The sequence below is a fragment of the Silurus meridionalis genome, chromosome 2 (assembly GCF_014805685.1).
Source record: "Silurus meridionalis isolate SWU-2019-XX chromosome 2, ASM1480568v1, whole genome shotgun sequence".
Taxonomy (NCBI): Eukaryota; Metazoa; Chordata; class Actinopteri; order Siluriformes; family Siluridae; genus Silurus; species Silurus meridionalis.
The window spans coordinates 23,240,144-23,253,559 of record NC_060885.1 but is presented as its reverse complement, the minus strand read 5'-3'; the positions used below and the strand labels follow the sequence as shown (position 1 = coordinate 23,253,559).

The window sequence follows — 13,416 nt, the reverse complement described above, 5'->3', positions numbered from 1 at the left end:
GTGTCCTTTGTTGTGTTTTTTGTTTCATGATCCACCAGATGTTTTCAAATGGTGAAAATTCCAGACTGCACTCATGTCAGTTCAGCATCTGGACTCTTCTACTGCGAATTCATGCTATTGTTGTTTTACCTACAATTCACATAAACCTGCAGTGTTTGTTTTAAGCCACTAGAAAGTTCAAGTTTTATCAAAATGGCGACACAGATATGAACATCTGGAGCCCCTAACAATATTTAGGCCCAGATCTTTTTATTTAGTTCTGTCCATGCTGAGTAACTATTTGTGTCCAGCTGTGTCATGTGAAATGAGATAATAAAGACATAAAAAAAACTAATGGCACATCAAAAGTAATTAGTCATGTGATAATTTATGTGAACCTATTAAACACAAAACGGTGGACAACGTTGTTCTACAGTAATAGTGTCTGTTTATTAGAGGTGTTAAAGTTATCAATGTCAAGTTGTTAAGGTCACTTTGCCATTAAAGAAACAGGAAAGTAAATAAACGTTTGATGTACAGTACAGACCAAAAGTTTGGACACACCTTCTCATTCAAAGAGTTTTCTTTATTTTCATGACTATGAAAATTGTAGAGTCACACTGAAGGCATCAAGGGCTATTTGACCAAGAAGGAGAGTGATGGGGTGCTGCACCAGATGACCTGGCCTCCACAGTCACCGGACCTGAACCCAATCGAGATGGTTTAGGGGTGAGCTGGACCACAGAGTGAATGGCAAAAGGGCCAACAAGTGCCAAGCATCTCTCGGGGAACTCCTTCACTGTTGGAAGACCATTTTAGGTGACTACCTCTTGAAGCTCATCAAGAGAATGCCAAGAGTGTGCAAAGCAGTAATCAAAGCAAAAGGTGGCTACTTTGAAGAACCTAGAATATGACATTTTTCAGTTGTTTCACACTTTTTTGTTATGTATATAATTCCATATATAATTCCACATGTGTTTATTCATAGTTTTGATGCCTTCAGTGTGAATCTACAATTTTCATAGTCATGAAAATAAAGAAAACTCTTTGAATGAGAAGGTGTGTCAAACTTTTGGTCTGTACTGTATATAACACAGACAGAAGCTTTTAGTGACTTTACACATACATAATATAGAGGACATAACAGTTAAAATACATATAATACATAATATTAAAACATAATATTGACATTTTCGGTTTGGACCTCGGTTTTTAAATTATGGTTTGGTTGCATTTCGGTACAGTTAAGGGGAAGAAATGCAAAACAAAATTTGCTTGTCTAAATTGCATTATTATTGACATTTGTGATCATCAACATCTGAACACTTTACATTGTTTAAACAATTTTACATAAAATGCCTGCTTGGGTATATAATATATAAAATTGTATTTAAAAATATTAAATAGAAAATTAAATAGTATAAATCAAAAGAATGCAATCCACTGTTTTTATTATAATGATTAAATTGAGTAATTTAAGTAAATAAAATGTAATTTAAAAAATGTAATTAAATATATATTTGAAAAAATAGTTTTTCTTTAAAAAAATTTATTTTTTAAAGACATGATCTATTTAACTGTTCCACTTATTTCCTGTATTTGTGTACATTCCTTACACAAATTCATATATGGAATTGTCAGGATTTTCTCCTTAAAGAATTTAAGAGAAATTCTTAAATCTGGACATAAAACGCTAAACAATCGATAGGGCTAGCGTTAGCCGCTAAACGCATTTTTTCAACTAATTTCGACTAAACATACTTGTGGTCTGCCACTTCATAGATTTTTGAGGAATCGAACTGCAAAGCCTGTACTGAAAAGGTTTTGTATGAATATGTGTACCTTTACACCCCTACCACAAACTCTGCCTACAAAGGGGGAGAAACATTATCAAAGACACCTCTCACCCCAGCAATGGACTGTTTTCTCCTCTCCCATCTGGGAGACGGTATAGGAGCCTTTGCTGTAGCACCAGCAAAGTCAGGAACAGTTTCTTTCCTTCAGCTGTAAGCCTACTCAATACTATAAATAAATAATGTTCTTTACATCAAACTAAGTCAACATAATACTACTCACAAAGACTGCACTGTACATTAACACATCTCCATTCTGTACAATTGCATTGCTTCCCATGAAGCCTCTTACTGTTGCACAAATGACATTCTACCTCTTGTTGCCTCATTTGCATATTATACTGTATTATTAGTAATATATATTGTACCTTTGAACTCCTATAATATGTTTATTGTATATACATATGTATATTAGATTTATTTATTTATAAAATCATTGCTATTTGCATTTGCGCTTAGACGCTAACTGCATGTCATTAGCCCTGTACTTGTACTTTGATCAATGACAATAAAGTTGAATCTAATTTAAATGAAAATGCAGATTTCTTCTCTATCTATATGGACGAAGTCACAAGTCAGGGTGTATATAGTGCTTATAAATGGGCAAAATTGTTTGAACATTTGTGTATTATGTAAGACGGTGTATTACTATGTGGAGAATGTATATCCTGTACACTGAGAGCATTCCATTTACGTACTTGCACTGTAAACAATAATCAGTTAGAAGGACTTGCAATGACGTAGGCTCTCGTTCTGTATGGGAAACGTAGCTGTTACAAACTGTTCCTTCAGGCAATGTTTAGCATTCTTTCATTATCCAAGCATCAGAGAACTCCCGTTTCTCTCTCACACTTGCATACTTTTCCAGGAAAACCCAGATCAGTAAATCAAACACTGTTTATTAAGAGAGGCCAGAATAACAAGGCAGTCCAATCACTGATACTTAGTTCAACTGACAGCATTTATTTATCTTTTTATACTTTGTTCTTTCAGAATCTTTGCTAAGAACTCAAGCTAAATTGTTAGCATAAAATAATGTTGAGCAAACTTTGGAACCAGAACCTTCATCAGTCTCTGCTTCCATGTGGCACTACAAAACCTCTCATGATTAGCTGGTTAATGAAGGTTGGACATTCTGAAAATGGCACTCAGGACAGTGAGAGACATTTGCTTGCTCAGGGCATCTCTCTGATTTTCAGCTGTCAGGATGAAGAAGCATTATAGCTAAAAACAGCTTTTAACATTTTTCACTTAATTTTTGGGGGCATTCTCTTCAATAGTTTGTGTCATTTTGAGATATTAATACTCCTGCTGATACATGACAGAAGGTGGAATAGCTATTGGGCACAAGCTGATGACTGTTTTGTGTTATCTGTACTTTCACTCAATTAAATTCACTAGTGTTCCAGTGAATCCACCAGCAATACAGAGAATTACTCATTCATTCATTCATGGTAAGGAATGATTTACCCTGCCCCATCAGAAGCCACCAGTCCCTCACAGGAAACCAAGCACACATGCGTTCACATACAGTAGTCATTCACCTAGGGGCAATTTAGCATAGTTTATCCATCTCCTGTTATGAGTTTCGGAGGTGGGAAGAAACCGGAGAACCAGGAGAAAACTCACACGTGCTACCCCGAGAAAACTCCACACAAGACAGTAAACCAAATTCAGGATCAAAGCCACCATGCTGCAGAATAGGGGCTGTTAGTTTTAATTCCCATTGCCCCCACCCCAGTAGAGAGTTTGACCAATCCTGACTGCTATCACAGTTATCGTTTTTGTTACGTTTGGCTGGATTACCAGCTCTACAAAGATTCCAAACTTAGTGTTCCAAACTTCTCTCATTTCACAACGATGGAGTCCACTGTGTTTCCGAAAACATTTAAAGTTTTACAAATACTTTTACCCTTCTGCTAAGATCTATGTATCAGCACAATTTTATTCATGGAGGTCTATAACAAGTTATTTTAACTTCATTAATTATTTTATTTGCTCAGACATACATTGTGTAGATCTTATCAAAACCTTGTCCAATCAAATAAATTCATCACACTGTTGAAACATCTAGAAAATATAAAAAATAAGAACGAAATAGAGAAAGAAAGAAAGAAAGAAAGAAAGAAAGAAAGAAAGAAAGAAAGAAAGAAAGAAAGAAAGAAAGAAAGAAAGAAAGAGAGCCACCATGCTGCTAAGTGGAGCAGAGTAGGGGGCTGTTAGTTTTAATCCCATTGCGTCCTACCCCAGTAGAAAGTTTGCCTGCTCTCACAGTTATTACTTTTGTTGAGTTTGGCAGTATGATTCCAAAGATTCCAAACTTGGTGTTCCCAAACGTCTCCCATTACACAACGATGGAGTCCACTGTGCTCCCAAAACCTTTTAAATTTTTACAAATAATTATACTCTCCTGCCAAGATCTCAGCACAATTTCATTTACTGAGGTCTATGGCAAGTTCCCTATATATAACTTCCCTAGCCTACCCAGGAATGCTGATCAGTATAGGGTAGTACAGTGTCATTTCTTGATAATTGAACAAAACAGAGCAATTTAAATTACAATAGTGTATCAAATTTACAAGATATACATTTGTGCCTGAGGACGCAAAAACAAAAAGTGAAAGGGTCCAACTACTCCAAACTCACTGTACATTTGTAGACCTGTTTGCACATGTGTGTATTGGGTGCTTTGGGATGGTGTTCCTGCTCAAAACAAAACCTGGCTGGTGATTTCCCTCGCCAATAGAAGACATTTTAGGGCTTGATTTATTAAACACACACACACACACACACACACACACACACACACACACACACACACACACACACAGAGAGAGAGACAGACACTTTTAAATGGAAAATGCTGACAGGTAGAGAGTCCAGCATGTGTTATCCGGAGTCATGTGGTGACTGAATGTCTGAGGTACATACCTTCGACAGGAGCAGAATGATAATTACATAGATGGGACAGCACATCCAGCATAGTCCCCCTCGTCACCAAACATGGGTTTTGTCTAACAGACAGGGACAGACAGGCGATGTGCGTTAGAATTGTCCACAAGCATGATTGGGTGAAAGAAAGAGACAAGAAAATAACAACGAGAAAAACAATCTTTCAGGGAGTTTCTTTATTTGGATTAGCAGAGTGCAGCTTTAGATTACAGCTGTCTCGAACATGCTCTCAGAGGACTGGAGACTAAAAAGAGAGTTGACAGGGACATTGGTGTCGCATATGCAAGGAAAGGGAAAACATAACACTGACTCTCTTCCAAACCAGTCAAAAGAGTAAAGTCTGTGTGTGTGTGTGTGTGTGTGTGTGTGTGTGTGACTGTGTATACGGTGGAGCACATCTTTGTGTGTGTGTATGTATGCGTGTGAGTCTGAGACCACAGGGCAGTGAGAGCCCATGGCCATGTGTGAGAACAAGGGATGCAGTGTTCAGGGCTGACGTCAGCGTTTCATCACTCAGATATTAATAACACGCTCGCTCTAACACACATTCTTTCGCTCTCTCGCTTTCGCAGATGCATGACCCGTCCCGCCTGCAGCCGACTTGCTTTCTCTTTCTGTCCTTTTTTTTTTCTTGCTCTCACACAACACAAAACCCTGACCGCTAGAGATTCGACTTCAGAGCACTAAGCCTCACATGATCGGTATCAACCTCTAAAGATCACTGTTTATGAGTGGCCAAGTCAATATAGGCACTGAGATTATTCCTTGAAAGCAAAATCTAGTACTGATTCTGGACTCCACATGCCTTAAATACGTAAAAAGAAATTATTGTGGGTGAGAGGATTTCATTCCAGGCCACCCAGTAACAGTTAAGCCAATATATTCTGGTTGAAAGTGCCATGTTTCAGACAAATGCCCGGCAGAGGGATTAGCGAACACCTGGGTAGGTCTGGAAGGCTGAGCGATCAAACGCGGGAGCCGTGGTATGGCCCACTGAGCAAGAATTCACCCCCATCATCTTAATCAAGCACCAGCACCAGGCTAGCCACTATTTTTCAACTTAACAGGACATTCTCTGTATTAGTCTTTAACAGTGGTGGACAGAAAGGAAGTAAATGTAATTCACTACTGTACTTTAGTAGTTTTTTTTTGCATATCTGTACTTTTTAAACTGTAATTTCCATTTGGGGAGACTTTTCACATCAATACATTTCAAAGTCAAATATCGTACTTTTTACTCAACTACATTTTGTGAAATCAGTCGTTCCTTTTTATTTAAGAGCGCATACATACTTGACTGGTCAAACACACAGCAAGCCACCAATCAGGGTCGAGCGTGCGCTGTGTTTTGCACTTGTTTTGATTGGCACTTGGGGGTATCTACTTATACATACAGTACAACATCACTTCGACAGCAAGCAGAACATTTTGAGAGGAATAAATTATGGAAAAAAACTCCTGACTTGAACTCGCCACAACACCCAAGTTCTTCTGCCTTAATTCTTTGAATAGATATCAAGCAGTGTTTGGCTCATTAATATCATTCTATGAATAGATCGGTGTGCTAAGAGTAACAAAGTCTTTTCACATAAAGTTTATTAAGCAAATTTTCTCTTGTGACAAAAATTATAATAAGAACATTATAGCCATAATAAATCAGAGTACACTGGATACTTAAGTACATTTGAAGGCAAATACATTTGCTCAAGTGAAAGTTTAAAGGGAGCACTTTTTTACTGGAGTCATTTTTTACTAAGGTTATCTCTACTTTACCTCAACTACATGCTTTGTGTACTTCGTCCACCACCGGACGTGAATATATTCCCAGAGCAAGTAGTAAAAGTGCACCAAACTAATTTAACATTCAGAAGTATAAATGTTCAAATTTACTTAATGAGAATACAACTACGAAAATGATGACCATTGGAACGTTTCCAGATTCTTGGTAGAAATGTGATCTTCAGCTGTTGTAATCAATACACATCAAGGTTCGAGCTGTTGTACATTCTGAGATGCTTTTCTTCTCAGCACTGTCATGAAGACTTGTTGTTCAGTCCACTGCCATCAGACAAGTTCTTCCGCTGTCTGATGGCCAAATCTGAAAGGCTTAAAAGATTCTTCCCACAAGCTATCAGACTTAATGCGAGCATGCCCAACTTACTTATACCATAAATCTCTTATGCTCAGTTTTGCTCTACAATCTTAATTGTTGACATTTTGCATTTGCACACGGCACTTTAAATTGTCACTGTTACTGCTTTTGGTTTTGTTATTGTCCTACTTCATTCCATTCCATACAACTTGTATTTCTCATTTGCATATCAAATTTATTTGCACTATTTTTAACTTCCCTGAGAGTGTTTTCTCTTATCTTCTTTAATTAGAAAATTAAGTACATTAAAATTAAGTCGATCGACTCCACCCCTTATTGACAAGCCATTCCTACCTACAGATCTGATGCTCCTTGTATGTATTTTGTTCATATTTACATATTTGTCCATATTTACATTTTGATATGAACTTTGAGATGCACTGGAATTACTGCATCCAGTGCTGCTGCTCCATGATTGGCTTTTTGGGTGAAAAATATTGTCAGTGTATCATTGTAAAAAAAAAACAAAAAAAAAAAACAGGCCTCAAACAGAAACAGAGCAACGCAGACGTGTTTTTGTACTTTGTTATTTCCCATCGAAAAGCAATAAAAACTGATAAAAGGAGAAGTCAGTTATCTCCTCTGTCTTTGAACTGTTTTACACTTCTCCATCAGTGGGCGAGTATGACATCAGCAGGTCACTGTGGAATGCCCTACTGTTTAAGAGGTCTACAGATCTGCTCTGAGGACAATACGCAACTAATCAGCCTTTGAAATGTGAGCTGGAGCACAAAGGTGAAAGCGGAATGGCTTCTCTCATTGATTAAAGCCTTGGAGATTTTTCCTCAACAAGAGATGACCCCAATTCTCTCTGCATGAGGTCTAAAGGCAGGTGCAGGATCAATCCGAGAGACAGAGTAATGACGAAGTCTGTAAGACTAATAATCAGAGGTCTAAAGTGTTGTACATGTTCATCATTTCTGTACTGTAAATAATTGTTTTGGCTACTTTCTAGTTAGGTCTTTATGGCTCAAAAATCCCCTACCCACATCTGCTGCCTGTGAGTGACTTTTTAGCACTGCTGGCCCCATATGCAGTCCATGAAGAGCTTGAATAATTTCCAAAAACTTTGACAACCAGCTTTTGTTGAAGTTGAATAAAAATATTGCCCCTCTCTGAGACTAAGAGCTGCATCAAAATCACAGTCAGCTCTGAATTTGGTTTTAATTTATCTAAAAGTTACGATGACAATATCGATACATCAAAATTGTTAAGAGAGATGTTAAGAGTGCATATTTCTTTCTGTTTTTAGCGTTTCAAAGCCCAATTTTAGCTTGTGTCTCTCCTTTCATTGGTATATTTTGTATATTTTAGTAGATCTTCTCAAGGGACAATACTATAGAAATGAAACATAGATATATTTTAGAGTAGTCAATGTGCAGTTTGTATAGCAGTGCAGATTTACTGCCATTATTGTCTAATTAGCTGGCAACAAATGTGTGCACACCCTAAGGGAACATGTCAAAACTGTGTCCAAAGTGTCAATATTTTGTGTGAGCACCATTGTTGTATAACACTGCCTCAATCCTCCTAGGCATGGATTTCACCAGAGCGGAACAGGTTGTTGCTGGGATCCTCTTCCATTCCTTCATAATAACATCACAGAGCTGCTGGATGTTACACACATGTCGCTTCTCCACCTTCTGCTTGAGGAGGCCCCACAGGTGCTCAATGTTCAGAGTTCAGGTCTGGAGACATACTTGGCAATTCTAACGCCTTTACCTTTCTTAGCAATGCGGTTATCAACTTAGAGGTGCGTTGGAGGTCGTTATTACTATATGTTGGAAAACTGCCGTTGGGCCAGTTTCTGAAGGAAGGCGAATCATGTTCTGCTTCAGAATGTCACAGTACATATTGGAATCCATGTTTCCCTCAATGAACCACAGCTCCCGCTTCCACTTTTGCAACCTCTAAAGCAATGCTGACAGCACTCATGCGTCTGTTTTTTGAAGCCAGCTTCTGCACAGCACAAGGACTCAACTTCTTTGATCGACTCTTGCGAGCTCTGTTCTGAGTGGAACCCAACTTGGACAGCCACTTTATGACCATGGCTGCTGTACAGTAACTCAGTTTCAGGGTGTTACTGATCATCTTATAGCCTCGGCTATTATTGTGGAGAGCAACAATTCTACTGATCCAATCCTCAGAGTTTCTTTGCAATGAGGTTCCATGTTGAACATCCAGTGGTCAATATGAGAGAATTGTACTCAAAGCACCAAATTTTAACTACTCTAATACAAGAAACACACATTTTTATGGTTTTGTCAAGCAGTCAAAAACATTTACATGATGAATAGGACATGTGGCTTTGCATCGTTACACAATTTACAGCTGTTATCACTTAGGGTGTACTCACTTTTGTTGCCAGATATTTAGACAGTAATGGCTGTATGTTGAGTTTTTTCAGAGGACAGTAAATCTGTACTGCTATATACTCAAAAAATATATCCAAGTTTCATTTCAATTTTATTGTCCCTTTAAAACATATACTAAAATGGTTACTGAAATGTGAGGGGTAGACTCACTTTTTAAGATATTGTACATATATACTGTATAGTTTATACATTATGGTTCTGTAAATGTAAATGTTTTGCTAAATTATGTAATGTAATTTGTTTCATTATTAACAAATTAAATTACAGTATATTACTGTATACTGAGCACTATTCTTTAAGACTCCTGGGTAGGCCATGTCTCGATTTACAAAATGTTCGATCAGGTCATCGGAACACATCTCCATCGCAAGTCGGGGACTACTTATATTTACTTTAATTTTATTTGTCTATTAAATACTAATGGTTCTTCTACTTTGGGACATGATACTCTAATTGTATTTGTTAATTGTACATTTTGAAAGATGCCTTTGCTACTTTCCTTTTTTTTTTTTAATGACCGACTTGTTCAAATCAACGATTCATTCTGGCATTTTGAAAAAGCTGTGTTGTTGATTTTGGTAAATGCATTGTTGAAGTGTACAATTTAATTTGTATTTTTAGAAATAAAACCTCACAAATCAACTGTTTTTGGCTTTTCACTAACGTGTTTTGGTGTTGAGGACTAGCGCATCTTTGAGCCTACGTTCAATATAAGTCAAATACTCGAGTAATGTTCAAATCAGATACTCTAAGACTTTGAATGAAGTCATACTGGAATTGGTGACTTTTGTCTTGTAATGGAGTCAGTTTTGCAGTAAGGTTTACTCATGCATGATTTTCAGGTACTTTTTTACGCCTCTGCTAAAAAAGTCGACTACTGTCAAAAAAATCTGCATCCTTTCTGCTGCTAGTTTACACATTTTTATTCCTTGCTTTTGTATGCCTACTAGTTCAGTGCTAGAACAAGCTTACATTCCCAGTAAATATTGACTTGTGCATCAAAAAACGAAGACAAAAAAAGACACTCTCATTGGGCATCTGCAGAGATTTTTTCGATCAACAGTGAAAAAAAGCAACCCAGTGACTGTTTTCGGACTTCCTGCCAAAAGCTTGAATTATGCCTATACAGTGCTGACTGTTTGACTGTGAGTGTATTTACCTTGTGGCAAGCCAAACTCTCGGCCGAAGGGTCGAGATGAAGTCACTGTCTTGGTCTCCTGGTGTCTGGGGCCGATGAGCGTCAGCCAGGTAGGAACGCAGGAGGAAGAGCACCTGCAGAGAAAAAGAGCAGCTTGAAGCAGTCAAACTTACTTTGAGTAGTAAAGTCAGATTCCATCCATTTGCACCCAAAGGAACCAGGAGTCAAAACATCCACACTACAGAAACTGCAAAGTAGTGCAATGTAACTATATTTGTTCTACTATTAGTGAAGGTAAACGTTTGTAAAGTGATGGCAAATCTAGTGCTTTTAGTACTTTCTTTTACTTTGCAATACCGTCAATGTACACTACATAGACAAAAGTTTTAGGACACCTGATTTTCTTTTCAGCCATATGTGGTATTTTCCCAAACCACAAAACTGAAGGCACACAATTGTGTAGAATGTCTTGGGATGCTGTTGCATTCAATTGTTCTATCACTTGAACTAGCAGACAATGCCCCCATGCACAGAGTGAGCTCCATGAAGATATGCTTTACATGGGTTGGAGTGGAAGATCCTGAGTGGCCTGCTATAAAGCTCCAGCATCAAAACCTATTAAACACATTTGGAAGGAATTGGAATGCTGAGTGCAGCCTTCCACACCTACATCAGTACCTGATTTTACTGACATCCTTGTAGCTGAATGAGCACTCTTGTCCACAAGCACACTCCAAAATCTAGTGGAACATCTTCCCAGAAGAGTGGAGGATTTTATGCAAATAGGGACTCAATTTGGGATGGAATGCACTTATGAATCTTATACTTGGGTGCCTATGAACTTTTGTCCATAGATTGTATTTCACTGGTGTTAGTATTCCTTGGATGTACTGTGGTGCTTGTAAGTTTTATGACTTTTCAATACTTCAGTATATATATGATCTTTAAATAAAACATACACATCTAATTCTTTCAAAAAATAAAAATTAAATAAAATAAAATCACCAAGTATACTTTTCTTGGTCTCATGTTGTTTAACTGGTTTCTCTTAATCTACTGTCTTCAGAAATCTAGAAACTTAGAAAGAGTTCACAAACTTTCAAGCACCATTACAATAAAGATAAAAAATAGGACCTGCTGAATAACTGTGGTAGCTAAGTAGTTAAAGCTCTGGGTTACTGATGGGAAGGTCAGGGGTCTAAGCTGCCACTCTTGTGGCCCTTGTGCTATAAAGAACACATGACAAGTATAAAGCATATTTTTTCTTTTCTTTTCTGTCTGACTCAGTACGTTTTGATTATCGCACGCAATCTGTTGTTTTGTAAAAGCAGCGCTGTGCAAACCGACATGAGCAATAGAAGATGAAGCTCATATGCCACACAATGAAAAGAGACAGGAAGTGAGGGCCAGCTGTTTTTATTCTGTGTGCTTCACAAGGAATAATGTCAGGTTTGATATTATTATTATTTGATATTGTTGCTTTTATGTGCAACAATGTCAGTGCAATTATATTTGCTACATGTGCAGTAACTTTTATAACTGTATCATTGTAATCTGACTTTTCTGCCATCTGTTTCACTGCTGTTACATATTTTAATACAGAATATTTCAACAAGATTGGAAATTCATTGATTGTTTAGCATCGATACTTAATATATAACTTAATATGTATGCTTTAAATAAAATTCATTATATTTTGATTTCTGTTTTTTCTGATAACATTCTGTTTAAGCTCCAATAACTGGATTAAGGCGTCTGCTGCGTATTTCGGAACTACGGACAGTACTGTGTTGCTGAACTGCTCACAATATAAGTATTCGACCGCTTTAAACCGCTTTAAAGAGATCAGCAAACCGCTTTAAAGAGATCAGCATTCAAACCAACAACCAGAAACAGTAGATCTGTCCGAATGAACCTGAAGGTAAGCCAAGAGCGTTTGAACACTTTTGAAAAAGTGTTAGCGAATCAACAACTCACAAGCATACCAACTTCCCATTTAGCTGGCTGAATGCAAGTTCCCTTCTAAGCATAGACACTTTGTGAATAAGCCAAGAAGTCGCTTTTCAGGGCTGTAGCCACACCATGGAAGCTATTCATTATGCACCAGGCAAGAAAGGCACAGGCAAAAAATTAACCTGACCACGGCGCTCCACGCCTGGACTCCGCAGCATGGACACCCAGCCCCCCAACAACGGAATGTTTCGACCCAAAAGGTCCAAAGGCTCGGAGCTCCCTTGCACTCTCTGGCCCCTCGCAGGGAAGTGGTGGGTATTTATAGCCGCCAAATACATGACTTGTGACCGAATGCAAACCAGCCATGGGGAAAGAAGCGGCAGCGAAGAGCAAAAATAAATACCGCATCACAGCCCATAATTCAGAATGGTGTACAGAAGCACACCCGCATCCAGACTGTCAGACTACCTTCTACACTGTAAGCCTACGGGCTGACCTTTCACATATTTTGCCATTCAGACACTATTTTATTCTGTATATAGATATAGTGTGCATTAAAGTGAGGAGCCTTTTACCAGGGATAAGTGCAACAAAATTCTGCAAAGAAAGAACATTGGATTGAATGCAAAAAGCTACGAGTCATTTAACTAGATACAGGTTGTAAAACCAGCCACTGGTAAAATGTTACCAAAAATGGCTAAATGTGCTGGCTGGTGTCACATCTCTGCTATTTGGCAAGTGTCACAACACCACGGATGAGGTGTCATAACAGTCACGGTCTCAGCCATGATTCCCAGGCAGGCTGATCCTCAAATGATCGTGCAGTAAAACAAAAGCCTTTGCGTCTCATTGAACTGCTGCAGGCGTCTCAAACCGAAAACAAGCCGAAGCCTTGTGACACGAGAGAGGCTAGATGTGTGTGAAGATTCTGTAAACATAACAATTCAAAACTATCAAATAAATAAGTTTTCAAATTAAGAATCTCCCAAAATCTCTCAGTCGGTTCAAACGTCT

The 13,416-nt window shown here is 38.0% G+C and overlaps 1 protein-coding gene across 1 annotated transcript in view; it reads right to left on the bottom strand.

The window, feature by feature from the left end:
- The window catches only part of thada (THADA armadillo repeat containing), a 97,651-nt gene that overhangs the window by 20,056 nt on the left and 64,179 nt on the right, over positions 1-13,416 (bottom strand). The window contains 2 exon segments of the mRNA XM_046871807.1: positions 4,764-4,846; positions 10,471-10,583. Coding sequence (XP_046727763.1) covers positions 4,764-4,846; positions 10,471-10,583 — 196 coding nt within the window.